The sequence below is a fragment of the Engraulis encrasicolus genome, chromosome 5 (genome assembly GCF_034702125.1).
Source record: "Engraulis encrasicolus isolate BLACKSEA-1 chromosome 5, IST_EnEncr_1.0, whole genome shotgun sequence".
NCBI classification, from domain to species: domain Eukaryota; kingdom Metazoa; phylum Chordata; class Actinopteri; order Clupeiformes; family Engraulidae; genus Engraulis; species Engraulis encrasicolus.
The window spans coordinates 49203825-49223388 of NC_085861.1; the positions used below are offsets into that span (position 1 = coordinate 49203825).

Sequence of the window (19564 nt, forward strand, 5' to 3'; positions counted from 1 at the left end):
TTGGAGGACCCAAGCAACCGAAGGACAGAGCTTGTCATCCAGACTTAAGCTGGACTTGATTGCAAAGAGATGTTATTCTTACAAGCTGGTGTCAAAAGTAAAAGTAAAGGTCAAAACAGAAACACATTCCTGCCGAGTAACTTATCTGAGTAACCAGAAGACTTGTGTACTTGTATTACGATCAGCTAACTGCACTGATTGGAAGCTTGTGGTGGGTCCTTGTTAGCCTTGCGCGCAATCCTATGTACTTCCGCCAAGACACTTGGCTCCGCACTATGTCTGGTACCTGTCCTCTGTGGAGCGATGTTGACCGGTAGGATTTTCGCCGGTGTTCTGACGAACGGTCCTACATTGTAATTTTATCCTACGGTAGGATGTTCTGTCAGATATGTCTGTTAAACGGTCCTACATCGCCATAGATAGACGTCAGACATGTTTGTTCAACAACTTTTTTTTGTTACTTTGTTTATTGGTAGGATTGTTCACAAGGCTTACAGTTCATTTCAATATAACACATTCATCATCATCATCATCATCATCATCATCGTCATAGTCATCGTCATCATCATCACCATCCTTTTTTTTCCCCCCTTCTCTCTTCTTGTTTCTTCTTCTAGTTCACGATATATGCCCATACAAGAAAGAGTTTGGCTGGAAGGTCAATCAAAGATTTTTTATGGTACCTAAACAATGTGCCCATATCTCAGGAGCTGACATAAAATGTTGGCGAGGATGTGGAGAAGAAGGGTCAGATACACACATATTCTATACATGTTCTATAATAAAACCATTTTGGGAGGAGGTAAGGCGAGCTGTCACATACATTTTTGATCTTAAACAACCTCTAACACCAGTAAATGTATTGGGCATTGACCTACCGAACAGCATAAAAAGAACGCACCGTAATTTTTTTCATATTCTACGACTTACTGCACTAAAGCAAATTACAAAATTATGGAAACAAAGCAAACAACCAGATGTCCAGCTATGGTATAATACAATAGAAAATGTTTTGGAAATGGAAAAAAATATATTATTTTCTAGAAAGTGCTCACACAAATGGGAAGAAATGTACCCAGAAAATCTTTGCAATAATATGTGTCTTTACTTTGAAAATAGAACAACAACATAAGCTTCCAAATCTTTCACAGCTTTTGCATGCCCTCACACACCCACCCTCTACACCAGCACATACATAAATCCAATACAACACCTACCTCACACACACATACACCTACAGGTTTGTTCAACAATTTAAGTTAAATCCTGATTTTTCCGAAAATGCCCTTCCTGCTTCCTGCAATCGCGTCAGATCAAACAAAGTCCAGACCATGAATACGAAATGGAAATGGTAGTATTATGGGATGGTTAGGACCAGGCTAGGTCCTTGTTAGGTTTTCAGTATTTTTCATTTATAACAGTCTATCTATCTCATTAGGTATAATGGAGTAAATGGTGTAACAGATATGTATTGCTGCCATGTGCTGGTGTTGTAATGTACACCACAAATGTACATTTACTTAAACTTTTGACACCTTTGATTCCAAGCTGGATGGGCTTCAAAGAACCTGACTGCTGAGAGGCAGTCTTTTGGTGACATCTGGCACCCCCTGCTGTCTTTCTGGTTGCTAGACACATATTTACTGATTTCTTTTTCCTCTTGGGGCCTGAGCAGTGAGCACCAAAAGCAACCAAGTCAAGACATATCTTTCACAATCCCGTACCCTTTGTGTCACAGGGATCTTCACAGCTCCAATCAGAGAGACCTACTTGCTGTATTTGTATTTGGTGAAGGGTGTTTTGCGACACCTACAGGAGCCTGTCTGTATAGGAATAAAGAGCACCTCATGCATGCGCTTATTCTCAGCAGCAACAGAAGTGGGTGAATCCTTCCACTGGAACCTCTCTGCGGCTGGAGGTGGGCGATAAAGTCTTCATCAGGCTGATGGCAAATGCATGGGTGACTGACAGGGCTGGACTGGCCATCTTTTTGGCATTTTTGGACTGGCATTTTTTTAACATCTCTGAAAATAGGGCCCACGAGGGTGCAGGGCCCACCGGTGAGTCAGTTCTGTGCCGCTAATTATGAGGGGCCCCTTTAAGCCAAAAATGCCCAGACCCTATTTCCCCCCCAGTCCAGCCCTGGTGACTGATAATGACACCTGCTCTGCCTGATGTGAGGAAACCAATCGGGCTATAAAACCAGTTTACAGTACAGTCTACACACTTCAAAAAACTGCTTTTGACCATGTGTGTATTTAGTGGAGATTATTTTGGCTTGTACACAGATTCAAGCAAACCTGAATAAAATCACCCTGCATGCCAATCGAACAGTGTTTCTTCTGAGAATTCAGTGATCACGGGGCAACTTGTTTTTATGACATTTTATTTTACATCATTGTCTAGTTTATTGTGTTCCACTCCAACCCTGGCCATACAATATTGTGAGAATGTAATTCCACCTCTCAGCTACTTTGGAAACTCTTCAGCAAGGAAATTCAAGGTGCCTTGTTGCTGGTGAAAATAAGACCATGTACAGTTGCACATATCACATTATATTAGGCAGTGGTGTAATGGGGATTTTTAAAGTGGGGGTACGCGATTTTTAACGTCATCCAATAATTAGGTAACTTATGTCAAACCCCTCAACTGTCCTTAATCTACCGACATTGCTTCTCCGTTTTCATCTGTTTGGTCAATCACCTGCAATACTGCTGTGTGATCATTCCTTTTTGTATTCAAACATGGGCAGAAGACCCCCGCGTACCGCGCCCACTACACCCCTGATATTAGGTATTTTACGGACATGGGGTCCATCCGTAGCATGTAGTGCCATTTGCCTGAGTGTGTCTGTGTTCCCAAAGCTCATTACTACACTGGAATTCGTTGGTTGGGCTGGAAGGGTCAACAATGGGCAAATTTTCATTACCAATACTATATAATTATTATTTGTCCAGATTATTGATCGGTGTGATAAACTTCACAGCAGAGTAGCTTACTATTTTGTGCTTACTATTTGACCAGTAAAAATAACATACCAAAATCCTCAGTTCTCAGTGTGACTGTTGAGATCACGTAATGGTCTTTGACTTCTGTTAAGCAACTTCCAGAAGTCAAAGACCTTTACTTGACCTCAACAGTTAAACCGAGAACTGAGAATTTTTGTGTAATAGGAAAGTTGCATAACAGAAGTCAAAGACCTCCTCAACTTCCACTAAAAACTGGTTTTACTCGCACCGTTTGAAAAAGGGAGGGCCACCCCTTGTTACATACAGATGCTACTGATACGTCACCTCCGGATCACCACCAAAATGTCATCACTTGTTCCTTTTGTCATTTCCAACGACTCCACAAAGTTTGTACCAAATCCCTTCATAACTTTTTGAGCCATCCTGCTGACAAACAAACAGACAGACAGAAACCAACGCGACCGAAAACATAAACTCCTTGTCGGAGGTAATAAGTATAGTTGAAATGACTGGTGCACTCAAGACAACACACAACCCAAACCCCGTCCATTTGCACGAAGTGGCGTGAAAATGGTGGGTCCCCAGGAACAATTGAACCGCATCCTGTGGTAGCACGAAGAACGTTGAAATGGGCAGGGTTAGTGGGCGTGGCAATTGCATGGATAAATCTATATACTGATTGTCCTGGTTAGACATTCTGGCTCTGGAATAAGCTCCTCTGTAGACGCTGAAATTGGGATTCCTAAGTACGAAGCAATGAGGATCTCTTCTTCTGCAGACTCTGATAGTGGGCGTGCCGAGTCAGTAGTGGTGAGAATTTGCTCTTGTAGGGACTCTGAAATTATGCTTCTCTCGTTTGCGGTATCGATTTGCTCCGGAGTGGACTCTGAGATGGAGCTCTCTAAATTCCCAGTGGTAATGATCTGTGCTCTTGTAGACTTGTAGACTAGAATGGGGCTTTCTACCTTCACACATTCTGTGTTTCCCAAGTTGGCAGTCCGTACACTGATTGGAAGGTCAAGGGAGGCATGGCTTATGGTAAAAACTTGACTAACTGCACTCTCCTCAAAGTCGCCCCGTGAGTTTCCTTCCACTGAACACAACTGCTGAGAGTACTCATAGATGTTTTTTTGGAAGGCCTTTTTCGTGTTGTGTTCCTTTTTGAAGAGGATGATGTAGCACTTGCATAGGAATTGGCAGATGAAGATACTGCCATTAGACAAGAGAATAACCACCATCTCCACAGCGGGGAGGTACTTTCCAGAGGTGGTCACGTACACAGGAATGAAGATCGCCCATGACATGAGGTAGATGAGCATGCCAAAGGTGATGCACCTGGCTTCGTTGTAGCTCTCCGGAAGTTTCCGAACCTTGAAGGCGAAACCGAAACAGACAAGCGCCAGAAAAGCAATGAAGGCCAGCATTGTGCCGAATGCAGCGTACGAGCCTTCATCACACTGGACCAGTATGGTGGTTGGCCCTGGGCTATATCTCGCCTTTGGACTGCGCAGCACCAACCAGAGGATGCAGACCACCACCTGAAGCCCCATGCAGACCCCGATGATGATGTAGGGCTTGTAGAGACGTCGCAGGGCCTGCTGCACAGATGGGTTGAATTGGAAAGCCAGCAGGATCTTCAGAGACTTCACCAGGATGCACGATACACACAGGGTGAAGCTCAGGCCAAACAGCACCTGGCGAACCTGCCAGAGAGATCATAAATAAGGACGCTTGTCATAAGACATGCTGTGATAATTAAACTATATAGATTTTGCCATGCTGATAATAAATCATCTCTCTGAATTACATTAGACTTCATGTCACATGACAAAAATCATTAAGGTTCATGGATGTGGGGGCAATTGTGACAGAAATTCTGTTGATTTGCTGTGAGAATGGGCTGACACCTAGCTATTTGGATCTTAGATTAACAGCCCTCAAAATAATCTTCACGATATTGCAGAACATACACAGCTCATTTTTGCCAAAAACCACAGTGGATAGGAGATACTGTATTACCAGGTCAAAGGTCCAATCAGTTCTCCATGTTGGAATTATGCGGGAAAACTGTGTAATTTGTCTTATTTGTACCATGGCTGGTTGCAAAGTAATGTGAATAGTGAAATGCCAGAATTAAACTACTTGTTATTGCAGTTTCATAGATCACCTCTTAAATTACGTCATTAATGGTGCGAATGGCGCGAAGTACGCACGTCTACTCCGATTAGGCATTTAGGTGCCCCGCAAAGACTGCCGGAAGTCATCATTACCACATCATACACAAGTTACAAAACAGTAGTTACAGTAGGCTACTCATATAAGATATTGGTTGTAAATGCAGAGTATACACACAGACCTCAGCACAGATTTGTTGATCCAACATTTGTTAAAAAAAACACAATACCTACATTCATATGGTATGTTTGCATGTACACACAATTCATCCACAGGGTGAAAGTACCTTGCACTTGATGTCGCTGGGCTGGCCCACAAAGAACACCACACTTATGAAGCTGCCAATCAGAGAGAAGAGGATGACCTGGCTCAATGGACCCCCTGTCGCCCGCACCACCGGTGTGTTCCGTTGCCACAGGAACAACGCAGCAACAGCTATCGTCATGGCTAGACCCAGTGCTGCCAGTGTTAGCAGGACAATGGCAAAGCCATCGTTCCAGTCCAACAGTACATGGCTCTTCAACTGGCAGCTTGTGCTTCTGGCCGGCGCCCACTCTTTCGTTGCGTTGCAAGTAAGGCACTCATCCATATCTGACAACCAAAAGATTTGACAACATGTATAACTGAAAAAGGGGGAGCGACTTTCTGTGTGTTGCATAATCTGCAATATGATTGAAGTATAGATTGTGTAGCTCTTGGACAGATGTTCATGGCAAGTAGACTTCAGATAAGAAGTCTGATGATTCAAGTTGAGAGAGACTTTTAGGACTAGTCTATCTTTCCTGTATAAATAATGCAATTTAGTACTCCCAAGGAGGCCTTTTGCACCATACATTGTTCAGTATGGGAAAAGTTAAAGGGAGGAAGAAAGTGGAATACAGCTTACCTGTTTCATTGGAGTAGTGGTTCTCAGGGCATGCAATGCACTTGTAGCAGCAAGTGTGTCGGAACCGCATGGTCTTCTTTACCTCTCCTGGCTGACAGGTATTGGAGCACTTGGATACAACACTCTACCGAATGGAAAGAATACACAGGTGCCATGCCCGTCACACAATTCAGTCTGTGCTATTTTTATTTTTGCACCCAGTTTGTGAGAAGTCATTTTACGATATATGTCAATATGCCGTGAATTAATTTAAAATCACAAGACCATTTCAATCCCTGCATGGGCATCTCATTACTCAACATTTAATGGCACAAAAGAAAATACCATGCATGCATATAGATGATTTTTATAATGCATGTCCTTGATCAGAAAAAATCGAACATACACGCATGCTAACCTACGTCAGTGAAGTCAAAATGACATTGTTAAATGAAAGAAGTGTTGGTAATAACATAATTGGTATTAGCATAATTACCATGTTAGCTTAGTTAGCGTACATGTATATACATGTTACTGTATATACATGGTACATAGGCTAATGTACATATTAGCACACACTATACCTGTCAACCTTGAGCTACCAAAATTCGGGAAAAATTGCCATATTTTAAGCCAAAATTAGGGACATTTTCTATAGGCCAAATCCTGACAGTCAGTGGGACGATAAAGACGGTGCGTTCTACCCTGCTTTTCACAACAGTCCGCGTGCGAAGATAGGTAGTGTCTAAAATCCCCCAGCGCATGTTTTAAATGAGCATATAATGTGAAAAACAAAATTGAACTAGATTGCATTCTCACAGAAAATGCTGGAAGCGGGCTTGCCTTTTGGGGCAGAGATGAAACAAAGTACTATTGAGAAAACAAAGCTAAAAGAAATGTTGGAAAAAATCCATCCACCCAGTCAGAAGTTATGGGCCAAACAATTCAGCCATCTTGGATTCAGCCATCTTGAAAGTGTTGTAGCTCTGTGTTTTGGGGATATACTAAATGACATACATGGTATTTTAAGTTGGCTAAGGAACACTGCATATGATATAATTTTGAAAATCAACATGGCTTTGAGCGGGATTCGAACTCATAACCTCCATATCTGTAATCCAGCCCCTTTGCCATTGACATTAAATGACATACAATACATAATATTTGAATTTGGCTAAGGAACAATGCATATGATATCATTTTGAAAATCAACATGGTTTGGACTGGGGTTTGAACCCCCAACCTCCATATCTGTAATTCAACACATTTGCCATTGATGCTGAATGACATACATGGCATTTTAAGTTGGCCAAGGAACGCTGCATATGATATAATTTTGAAAATCAACATGGCTTCGACTGGGGTTCGAACCCCCAACCTCCATATCTGTAATTCAGCACATTTGCCATTCATACTAAATGACATACATGGCATTTTAAGTTGGCCAAGGAACACTGCATATGATATAATTTTGAAAATCAACATGGCTTCAGGTGGGGTTCAAACCCTCAACCTCCATATCTCTAATCCAGCAGCATGCATTCCCATTAAGCCAAGCAGCTAGCTGTCATGCACAGTCCAGCAAGACTATATCACATTGCATTGAAGAGCTGAACAATAGACTTCTAGAATGGTTGCTCGCACCTGCTCATTAAGAATAGAATCTTGAGACAGTGACAGTTGAAATGGAACCCTTCATTGACTGCACCTGTTCTGATTGACTGAATGACAGTTAGTATTGTGCTGTAAACAGGGGACAGAATCAGACCCAGTATTTTGTCTTTACAAGATCGTTGTAAAAAAGGAGTTGGCACGTGTCCTTTTCACAGATCGGAGTCATGCATGTGATCTCTCTAACAGTCTTTGAATGAAGTTTATAGGTTAAATGGTTCAGGCACAAATGGACCTCCGTGTGGGACATGCGCTGATCTCTTGAAAAATGCACTTTTGGAAAGACTGGGAACCTCCATAGACCCAGGCCTGTTTTTTTTACAAACCTGCCATTTAAAAAGTATTGGGAGTTGGGAGATGAAACTTTGACAATTTGGAGACATCCCATAGAGCTCGCTAACAACGCGTCAACTAAACTTCTAGGTGAAAGTGTTGATGTTTTATGACTGAAAAAGCCTCCTACACTCTAATCTCTAGAGTGGCGGAACCTTGGTTCATGAAGGTTCCACCATTGTTTTCAATGGGGACCCAAGCTTTCACAAAATCGCCAAAAACGGGAAAACGACAAGAGACACGGAGAAGCCTATAAGTATACGCGATCTCAAAGCCGAGCCGGTCGTTTTAGTGTTTGAACGGTGTCTCTATCTCGAAAGGCCTAGGAGGAGATCCATTTTCTATTTTTGCTACCCCTGCACAAGAACGATAAATAAAAAAGAAACAGGACTTAGAGATTACTATAATCGGGCCTTGCTCTGCAAGCCCGCTTAATGAAATATCAATTTCTCCATGTTGTTTTGTCGCTTAAGTTGCCTGGGGCTCTTGCAAAAACTTTGTGCTGGTGCAGGTTGTGATTGCATCAGGTTAATTGCATCATTTGCTGTTCCGAGGCTGTTTACCGTGTTGTATAAACTGAGGCAAAGAGTGGGCACACGCCTACGGAGCTCGACGGTGACAGCTCTAGTAGCCTACTTTCAAGGAATTTCAATTCTTGGTGGCATCTAGCATAAAATCTACTGACAGGTAGGTTGATAAGCAAGACCCTTTCAGTCTCTCTTCAAGAGGGGGTGTGGCTCGTCAGGCTAACTGACAGGGCCGTGGGGATAATTAGGCCTGTACTGGACTGACTGTGTTTTTTGATAATGTGGAAAATCAGGATATTTCCGGGGAAAATGTGAAGCCGAGAAGAAAGCGGGAAATGAGGCAAAATTAGGGAGTTTCCCGGGAAATTAGGGATGGTTGACAGGTATAGCACACACACACACATACAGTATATAGGAGGATAAACAGGACTTGCCAAGGACAGAAAGTGGGGTAAGACCACTTAATACTAATCATTTGAGAAAGTTACCTTGAAAACACTGAGCTGCAACTCTGTCTCAGGGCTTGTGGGTCTAATTGTGTTGTTGTGAGGATGATACTCTGCCACCACGTTGAGGGATCTTATAGTTCCTCCAGTGGTAGACCAGATGGAGATGTCGTAACCCAGGTTTATGTTCCCATTTTCATCAAATCTGTACTTCCTGCCTTCCTTCTCAAATGTAATATTCTGCAGGACATGCAGAAGCTGAGAATGGCAGAATACGGTGATGTTACAGCAATGTATAGGACATTAGTAGGAGCCGATTGTAACAGAATGTCTAACGTTCCTTGTAGGCCTATTTGTTGACAAATTGAGTTGTCATGGGCTTTGCAGTATATGTAAGATTATGTTATTTTACTCAAACTGTTAATGTATGCACAAGTTGGTTAGTAGAAGGCAGGCGTTGTACCTGCCATGGCTTAACTGCTCCAGGAGTCTTACAGTCGTGTCCTTTTGAGCAGAGTTCTGCTACAGCCTGTGATATGGCAGCAATGGCCATTTGGATGCTGAAAACTTTGCCTGGATGTATGTGGTTCAATAGCACTGATGTGACACTGACAGGATCAACTGACTGGTAGTACTCCCGCATAAATGGAATACTGTTGTCATTGCTGGAGTTCATTTCCCTGCTGGTATTCAGTTGCTTGAGGTACTGCCGGAAGGATGAGATGTTGCCACTTTTAAAGAAGAAGCCAATGACCTTTCCGAGGGAGGTGAAGTTAAGGTGATCCATGTGCTTACCTGCATCTGACCAGGCATCGCTAGCGATCCACACCCTGTCTTCAGCCGGGTCACGTACTAACTCTTCGAAAATCCTCCGCATGTGTTCTGGCTTGGCGAAGGAAACAATCACCTTTGCCCGTGTGTTCTTGCGAATTTTATGAACAACATAGCTGATGGAGCGATTAACTCTAGGGTGAGTCACAGAGTGAGGCAGGACCTTACTAAAGGCCAAGCAGATGCCACTTCTCATTGCTGTGTAGATAAATTTGCCCAATACTGAGCGACCATACTGTCCTCTTGTGCCAATTAGGCCTACCCAAGTCCAATTGTTGTTCCTTAATAACTTCACCATGGCCTCTACCTGGTAATCGTCATTAGGTACAGTCCTCAGGAAAGTGGGAAAGCTTTCTTTGTCACTGAGTATTTCAGCAGTGGATGAGTAGCTGATCTGTAACAAAAATTGGGCAAGATGAAGAAAAGACAGTAACATGTAATCAGTAATGCACTACAGTTTTTTAGTAACTTGCCCAACACTGTACATTACCACCCCCAAGCAGTACCTGAGGAGTCATCTCCAGGGTGAGCAGTTGGGCCACAGGGACGGAGAGCTCTGTGTAGCCTGCCCCCACCACGGCCATCACAGGCTGGACGAGCTCTGAGCTGATGTTGCTGCTGACCTGGCTGTCGTCCCCTCCGCCAAGGAAGCCGAAGCCCTGTGTGAAGTCAATAGTGGCCCGTAGGGCCGTGCTAACGTCCGAGCAGGAGTCGTGGATGTGGTAACCCAGCCTGATGCCCAGTCGGCTGAGCGGTTGGGAGCGGTTGGCTTCCTCCACTGCCTGGATCATGGCTAGTGCTTGGGTAACGTCATCCACATTTAATCTGGAAGAGAGGGAATAATGAAGTTGAGGAGTAGGAGATGAAGTCTATAACGATGAAGTTGGCCTCAAGCATGTATGTTTGGATCCCAATCAGCCAATCCAATTTGTTTGGTGTTTACACACCCACACTTTCAGTAAATGTTTTTTTTATGCAAAGCAAGATAATGGAAGAAGTTAAATAGTGACCGATCTCAGATGAGCCAATCCAATTTGTTTGGTGTTTACACACCCACACTTTCAGTAAATGTTTTTTTTATGCAAAGCAAGATAATGGAAGAAGTTAAATAGTGACCGATCTCAAATGATAACTACAGTGTATGTACATTAGAACTTGTTACGTTGCATTGCATTTAGTAAATGCTTTTATTTAAAGTGAGCTACGAACGAGGACATAATGAACCACATGTTTGGGGGAATGAACATACAATACAATGTTTTGGGGGAAACACAGAGAACAAGGACAAAGCAAGCTTAATGCAGATGAGTTGAGGACAAGGGTGGATGCTTGTAGATACATCATTTAAAAGGCATTTTGTTAGAAGAAGAGATTGTTTCAAAGTTCCAAGTTTGAAATTTTCACTGATGAATCATACACCAAAAACAAGCATTTCCTCTTAATGTGCCTTTGATGCCTATGGTATCTACTACACATGCAACTACTACCTGTATATGATGTATGTTTCTGTTGGTTAGGAGTGTATTCTAAACAATCAATCAACAATCATTCAAAGGTGAATTGAAATTTACTTTCAATAAAATTGAAAACAAAATACATTTGTAAATATTGTTGCGTGTCATCAAAAGAACAGTAAAAGAATTCCAATAAAATCACAAATTTAATCAAGTAACAGTCACTAAAAAAAATATTTTAAAATTTATTTCAGATAGTCTTCCATGCAAATGGAGCAGCCCCTGCTCTGTGGCTAGATTTTAGATCAAACTTTGCTTGATATTTTTCCAATATTTTTTATTGTGCCAAAACCATACAAAATAGGAATGTGACAGAGCAAGCCGTTGATCTGTGACTGCAGGTGTCACTTGGGTACTCACCCTACGCAGATCAATTGCTGGGGACTGCTTTGGTTTGGCCAAAATGCGGTGTCCTCGAGTCGGGCTCCACGGTGGAGGGGGAACAGGCCTCCGATGATGATGTCTCCAGGGGCGCTGGCTCCAGGGGGGAAGGATGCTGAGGTCTGCTGCATCCCCACAGTCCCAGTCACACCCATGAGGAAGAGTACACAGAGGTACCACAGCATGGCTCTCTCAGCTGAACAGTGTCCTATTTGCCCTTTTTTGTGTTTGTTGTGTTTTTGGCGTGTCTGCCTCGTCCTCAGTGGTGTAGTCTACGTAGAACACGGGTATACGGAGTGTACCCACTTCTAAATTTCAGGGATTTCAGTATACCCACTTAAAATTGATTTATCCATTGTTTTGAATAGCACAAATATATACAGTATACCCACTTCAACAAATGCTCAAATGTGCAGTATACCCACCATAAAAAAGTAGACTACACCACTGCTCGTCCTCATCCCAAGTTCATGCTTTTGCTTTCAGTATCATTCAGCTGCGTGCAGTGCCGGTGTAATACAATTTTTTGTCATTCTATCAGCCAGTCCCCTGGCTCCTACTCAACCTTAAATCTGTCTGCATTTCTCACTAAACCTCCCTTTCCCTGACTACTCCCAATTACCTCCCATCTCCATTCTGTCTGTCAGCCAGGTGCAGTGGTCATTTAGTCATTTGAATACATGGCGTCTCAATTTTTGTTTCCCCCTGGCTACACGACCGTGGCTGCTCACAACTCAACCTCTGATTGTTGGAAACCGCTGTTGGTCAAAAAATTTGCTCGCATGGTTGGCTGCCAGTGTCTGGCCCCTCCTCACAACACCGCGTGTATAAACAAAAACAAAACATGTATAGAAGCTGAAACCACAGGGGCTGTACTGACTTGGCTCCACCCTGCTGTGAGTATGTGTCTATTCGCTGCCCTCATAGGTGTTTCAGCCAGTTTGACATTCCTCTTTTTCTATCTGGTTTGTAATGAGATCAATGAAGGAGTTGAAACCTAGACAAAAAAAACATTGTAAATGTTATTTTTTCTCTGTCATATTTTTCGTGATAGGACTGTGCAGAGAGACGGGAAGCAAGTTGGGGAGAGAGAGACGGGAAGGGGTCGGCAAATGACCCGGACTCGAACCGCGGTCGCTGGCGTAGCAGTCCAGTGCTCACACAGTGTGTGTGTGTGTGTGTGTGTGTGTGTGTGTGTGTGTGTGTGTGTGTGTGTGTGTGTGTGTGTGTGTGTGTGTGTGTGTGTGTGTGTGTGTGTGTGTGTGTGTTACAAACTGTAAAGGCTGCTGTTCAGGGGGTGCATATACATTGGCAAAAGACATACAATTTTGATGTTATGAATAATATACAAAAATGTATATCATGACGCGTCCATTGGCTGTTCAGCACAGAGGCCAGGAGGAAATCTATAGGGGCCCTGGCCCACCTGGCCCCTGTCTCGAACCACCCATGCGTGCCATGCCAATGCCAGCCGCTGGAGGCCCCCACACCCAGACGGTCTTGGCAAGAGCATGGGGGCCGCTAGGGGGGGAAAAGTGGTACAGATTCTAAGGGCCCAAGCACTGATAGGAGCCCTTAAGGGGGCCCAAAATTCGAATCTTTCATGGGGCCCAGCATTTCTGGCAGCGCCCCTGGGCAAGAGGCACCTATAAAACAGAGGAAACCGATAGCACTTCTACGGAAGCCGAGAGCGGCCTCGTATCATCTTTTTTAATTCACTTCGTTATCCCGAGATAACGGTATAATTAATTGGAGATCTCGATAAAACAATATCGTGTCACAGGCGGAACTGCATTCACTTGCGTTGTTTCCGAGGGGAACAATAGTCACAGCGACACCTGAGGTGCAGCTAAACAACAGCTCATTGGTAAACGCTGGCATGCCAATTCAGTTTGTTAATCAATGTAAAGCAAAGCAATGAGAGCCACTTTAGTAATTAACCACTCTAGCGGTAGGCAGGAGTGCAATTTAAAAGCATCAGCTATCCGGAGAGGAACATAGCCGAGAGGGAACAGTGAAGAACTGGAGGAGTTGTAAACTGTGAAATCGCTGTGGAGGACCCCATCACGGACGGGAAACGGTGGACGGAGCCCCCCTTCTGCCCTTTGGGCAAGGTAAGTGCTACTTTGTGCGATATACCCCCCCCCCCCCCCCCTTGCCACTGCCTGCCTAATGCTCTGTTGGCCCTTGCTCGCTAGGCTACACCACCGTAGGCTTACCATTGTGCTTGCAATTGCCTCCTTGCCCTCGCTTGCCCCTGGTAACCTATCGTTGTGTTGCTGTCGCTACCCCGATACCTGCCAGCATTATAATAATGTTGCTGGCCCATTGCCACTGCTGTGCTCGCCCTGTTAACTCCTTTCTGTGTGTGCTGCTATCAAGTCAAGTCAACTGTACTTTATTGTCAAAAATCTATGTAACAGTGTTGGCACAGAACCAGTTTGAAATTGCGTTTGACCAGTCTCAAATGTGCAACACACACACACACACACACGCACACGCACACGCACACGCACACACACACACACCAACTAACCTACTCATACATGAATTTACTAAGCTTATTCTTTCTCTGACACATTCATTCACAGCATGTGCAGTACACAGACAATACACACTCACACATGTGCAATTTTCAAACTCTGTCATACTGATATAGACATGTAGGCTACAACACAATACACGCACACACACCCAATCGCTTCCCCCAACCCCTGCTTGCATTAATGCTGCTATTCCCCTAGCCACCTGAGCTGCTAATTCTGAAGCGCTTGCCCACTGCATGTGCTACTGTTACTATTCCCGACCCTTGCCTGTATGACTGTTGCTAGTTCCCCAACATGGCTGTAAATTGTGCTGTGCTTACCATTGCTGTCCCCTTATTGCAAGAGCTGCTGCTATCCCCCGGGCCCCTCCCTTTGCATGGGCTACTAACCTAGTCACCTGAACTACTGCAACCATGCTGTGCTTACCCCTCTTGCGTAACTACCTTGCTAACCTCCCCATCTCTTTTTCTCTAGCCCCAGCCCACAGGAAACCAGGCGGCCCCGACCTACTGTACCCTGCCCACTCCTGCCGGAATGCCACCACATCTCCCCAACGTTGGTCTGTCTCCACGTGTGAGTCTGTAGTGTTATTATGCTCCCTCTCCCCACCTTAGCCTATCAGCTGTGCTGCTTGAGCTAAAGCAGGGGTGGGGAACCTTTTTCATTCGAGGGGCCACTTCAAATTCCTCCAAGGGCCGTAGAAGTTCTCAGAGGGCTGTATTATGAACACAAACCAGCATATTCCCCTGCACTTCATGTCTATATTGAAGGCAGCAAACTTTAAAAGAGACCACACCTTCTCTATGCCCCCTTAATATAACATGATTGTATTGCCAATGCAGTTTTACAATGTCATATTTCATGTGAAGGATGCATAACATTAAAATTATATCGGGGGCCGGATAAAACGCTTCAAGAGCTGCAAACGGTCCTCAACACATAGGTTACCCACCCCTGACCTTAAGTGTGCCATGTTTATACATGCGGGTAGCTGACCTGGAGACCCCACCCCTACTTGGACAGTGACTGGAGCCGACCTGATCCATGCTGCTGTTGCTGCCCCGATCTCTTCCAGTGCAATTGTTGCTATCCCCCAAGTGCCAATCCCTGCCCCTATGCATGCTGTTAACCCTTTAACCACCTGAACTGCTGCAACAGTGCTGTGCTTGTCTCTGTTGCTCCATCAATGCACATTATTTCACTACCCCTGAGCCCTACCTGTATGCATGCTGGAACTAGGAACGGCAACCTGCCCTGGCCCGTTGTACCTGCCCTACTCTGCTGCTGCCCAGGCTTTGTCCCTCTCCTGGCGTGGGTTTGTCATCATGCGTAAGTTTGTAATGACACTTGTGCCTAACCTGATTACAGTGTTGTGTTCTGTATGCCTCCTCTCAGGTCACATTTGATGTAGCTGCACAGCCCGCTGGTACCGGACGGGACCTAACAGATCGGACTATTGCTGCTTTCCCCTCCCACAAAGACTGGGACCTCATCGGGCTCCCATCCACCCCCTGACCTGTGGACTAGTGCTGTTCTCTCCTGCCCTTTCCAACCATCTCGCCCAAGTTGATTGACCTACAGTGTGCTGTGTATACCGGTAGTTATTCACCCTACTTACATGGATTGCTGTGTTCTCATTGTGTGGTCTCATTTTAAATAAAGAAAATCAACCCTTTAATTCTGTAGTCCCGTGTGTCTTATTGGTGGTGTGTCCCAACTCCTCAAGGTTGCTAGGGTAAATTCCAAGTAGGCATTTTTGCCTGGTGACACAGAAGTACTTTCCAATATGCGACCTTGCGTCCTCCACTTGGGCTTGTGGCCTTACGTTTTGATGATGCCCCGCCTCTGTGGAGAAAACGATTACATTTTCCCCGCTGTCAGCCTAGCCAAAACAATTTTTGGGCGACTAATCTTCATTTACCATCCTGTTTGAAAATGAGAAAATGACTTTACAATTGAGTTTTGCGAGATATTGAAATATAATGCTGTTGTTTTTGATGTCATTACAATGTATTACTTCCTGGTACGAGGCCACAAGCACAAGTGGAGGACACAAGGTCACATATTGGAACGCACCCATAGACTCTAGAATATCAACATTTGCCAGTATATGCCACTTTAGTACTGAGAATAACCACTGAAGTATGCAAGCATGAGGCACTAGAGATGTCAGAGTAACGAGGTGGAAGTAGTAGGCTACTACAATACAGTGTCTGAACTTTTGGAGTAGTGTTTACACCCATTTCCACTTTCATATGATGAAATAACTACTTGATAAGGACAATTAAAAGACAAATCTGAGTAAATTAACCTGGAGGCAGTGGTTAACTGTTTGAGATCCCTTTGCCTTGATGGCAATTGTGCATCAGGGCTGTTTTATTACTTCTTAACTTTTCCTTTCAGTAGTAGAGTTTTTCTTTAATATTTAAAGACGCACTGTGTAACATTTCCAGTTCATTTCCAGAATTCATGCTGCCCATTCACAAATTACCTTTTTCACGAACAAGCCTGCTTATCACAATCTCACATTGTCAGCCTTATTCATTATGATTGGGAAAGAGCACTTTTCATTCTTGAAAAGATGGATACCGTATGCTCCATGTCTGCCATTTTGAATTTCCAGACATTTTCGCTGCAAAACTTGTTTTTATATAGTGCTTGTTGTACTTCTTCTCCAGTCCTGTGCTCCAGTAGTACTACATTTAATATACGGTATACAATAATATGTACAATGATACATTTTCAGCCCTGACCCTGTGACTGTATGATGGTAGCCTAGAGCAAGTAAGGCAGTGTAGTGATTAAGGCAAGAGTCTAGCATTAGGAACAATGAACCCAGATGATAACAGTAATATGTTTGATCAGTCATCCGCTTCTTCCAGGAGTGCCCTTATCAATGGCCTCAGGTCTTTGTAGAGTTTAATGGCTCCTTCAGCTCCAGGGCGGTGAGTCAAGTTGTGTTCCTCCATCACCATCAAGCACAAGACATGTAGGTCAATGTCACATGAAATATCTGTTTACCACTGGTAAATGTCTTCACCTAGGATTGTGCTTATTTTGTCCAGTTCAACTGGATGCAGATAATTCTGTGCATGATACAGCTCAGGTACGTTGTACATCATCACTGGCTTGCCATGGTAGACATCACGTCCATTCCTTCCCGGACGAATGCGATGGTTGTCCCACATTTGCACCACTGTGTCCAGCTCGTCCTGTAAGACAGGCAATTAGTGAGAAGCATTGATTACAACTATAATTAACGGCTTTAACCCTTGTAAGGTGTTTGTGTTTTTGTTGAAGGTGTTGGACATTTTGACCCGGGCCTATGGAAAATAATGTTAGGGGGGGGCATAGCTCGTATTCACCATGTTCCCTTCATCATGCTTGTGAATTTCTTTGTGAATATATATTTTGAGTGAGAGATTCAGAGAGCGAAAGATAAGGAAATGGTGAAGAAAGTGAGTCACTGTCCAGGCTCTCAGACTGAGCCAACATTGATGCACAACACAAAAAATATTGGCGCTCATTTTCCCACATAATTCACCCCCTGCCTTTTCTACTCAACATGGGATCACTATTATATCAGAGAGTTTAGACAATATTGCTCTATAACCCCCCCAAATGATACTGGTCAAAATGACCCAGCAACACCTCCGGTGTAATAGAAATATGTAATGGGGTTAGCAAGGGGGGTCTCTCGTTTTGCTTTCAGATTATATGTTTCCCTGAGAAAATGAACCAAAGTCAGTGAATGTCAATGTGAAACAATAATAACGTTTTTTTTCTCAAGCAAAACGGCTCACCCAAACACCTTGCAAGGGTTGCAAATTGGTAGCCAGACTGTGCCCTCCTAGTGACGCAACACCCTCAAGAGATTTGAATGTCGACGATAATCAGGCTAGCAAATTGGGCTAGTTGCGCACAATGGCCAAACCGTTACGCACAATATTACGCACACATCCACCACTTTATTTCAACCGTTTTACTCTCAAAATAAATAGCATATTGCGTATTGATTCCTTACCTGTATAATCTTCAGGAAACAGAATAGCACAAGACCCTTGTCGACGAAATCACCGCTGAAATCACCCGTAGCTTGGAACTCTCTGAAGACGTCTCGCCAGTAGTCCACGTTCTGTCTCCTGTACATCCCCCACCAACATTCGATTCTCTGGATTGCCGTGCTCCTTCCTTGTATAACAAAAGGGGGCCCAGGGGCATCTCCAGTGTCATCTTCCCTGAAAAAGTCTGTAGTCTGTTGGCATGGGCATTTTCTGTTCCATGATCTGATCTCAGGATTTTGGGGCAGCCTCCGAGTTTAGAGACAGTTTGCATAAAATAGGCTGCGATTACGCACGGGTTGCTGTTGGTAGAGTTTGCTTCCATCCAAATTATATACCTCGAAAATCCATCGATGCACCCGTTCACCCCAATGCCAAAGGGGGTGAGCTTGTCGTATGAATCCATGTGCCATACGTAATTAGGCCCCGGAACACTGTATGATCTTCGCCGCAGTCTCCTGCCTTTCCGACGATGCACGGCCACGGGATCAAAGGTAGTCTGGATCTCCGTAACGACATCCCGACTGACACGGAATCCAGCTAAAAGGCACCTTGCGCGCATCATACGGTAGCCATGAAGCTGTCCTGGTCCGTTCATAAGACTCGAGATGAACTCTACGACCTCAGCTGGATCGCTATATCTCCGTCGGTAGGCCTACAGACGAAGCCGGGCCAGTCTTCTGCGGAGGTGCCGCGGACTAATTTTGAAATTATTCCTTATTAAAGGACTTAATGCAATCTCTGCCTGTGTCATCCCCTGATCAAAATATTGCCTTATTAGGTTATCCATTATTCCAGATATTGTAAAGACAAGCTTTGCAAATATGAGAGCCCCGAAGTCATCAAAAGCTCTTCCCGTGGTGCCTATGAATGACCCATTTGTCAGCTGTTTGCTGATCATAAAAAATGATTCGTTTTCCCGAGATCACGGAATAATTGTTGTGTTTTCTCGAGATCACGGAATAATTGTTGTGTTTTCTCGAGATCACGGAATAATTGTTGCGTTTTCTCGAGGTCTCGAATTAATTATATCGTTATCTCGGGATAACAAGGTGAATTAAAAGAGTACTACAAGATGGGCCGCTCTCGTCTTCCATACACTTCACTGTGGGAAATGCTTGGCTTTCATTACATGCCAATGATATGGACCGATGTCTCACTGGCTACAAATTACTTTCTGTAATTGCTTGCAGGCTCTTCTTGCGTTCGTGAGAGAGGTGTGTATGTGTGTGTGTGTGTGTTTAA

The 19564-nt window shown here is 44.1% G+C and overlaps 1 protein-coding gene across 1 annotated transcript; it reads right to left on the reverse strand.

The window, feature by feature from the left end:
* Window positions 1-2469: 2469 nt before the first annotated feature.
* LOC134449827 (G-protein coupled receptor family C group 6 member A-like) lies at window positions 2470-11897 on the reverse strand. Its single transcript, XM_063199934.1, has 8 exons — window positions 11692-11897; window positions 10324-10642; window positions 9450-10211; window positions 9029-9244; window positions 6031-6154; window positions 5431-5735; window positions 4025-4672; window positions 2470-2514 (listed from the first exon to the last, which is right to left on the reverse strand). The coding sequence occupies exons 1-8, from the start codon at window positions 11895-11897 to the stop codon at window positions 2470-2472; spliced, it is 2625 nt and encodes an 874-aa protein (XP_063056004.1).
* Between the last annotated feature and the right edge of the window lie 7667 nt (window positions 11898-19564).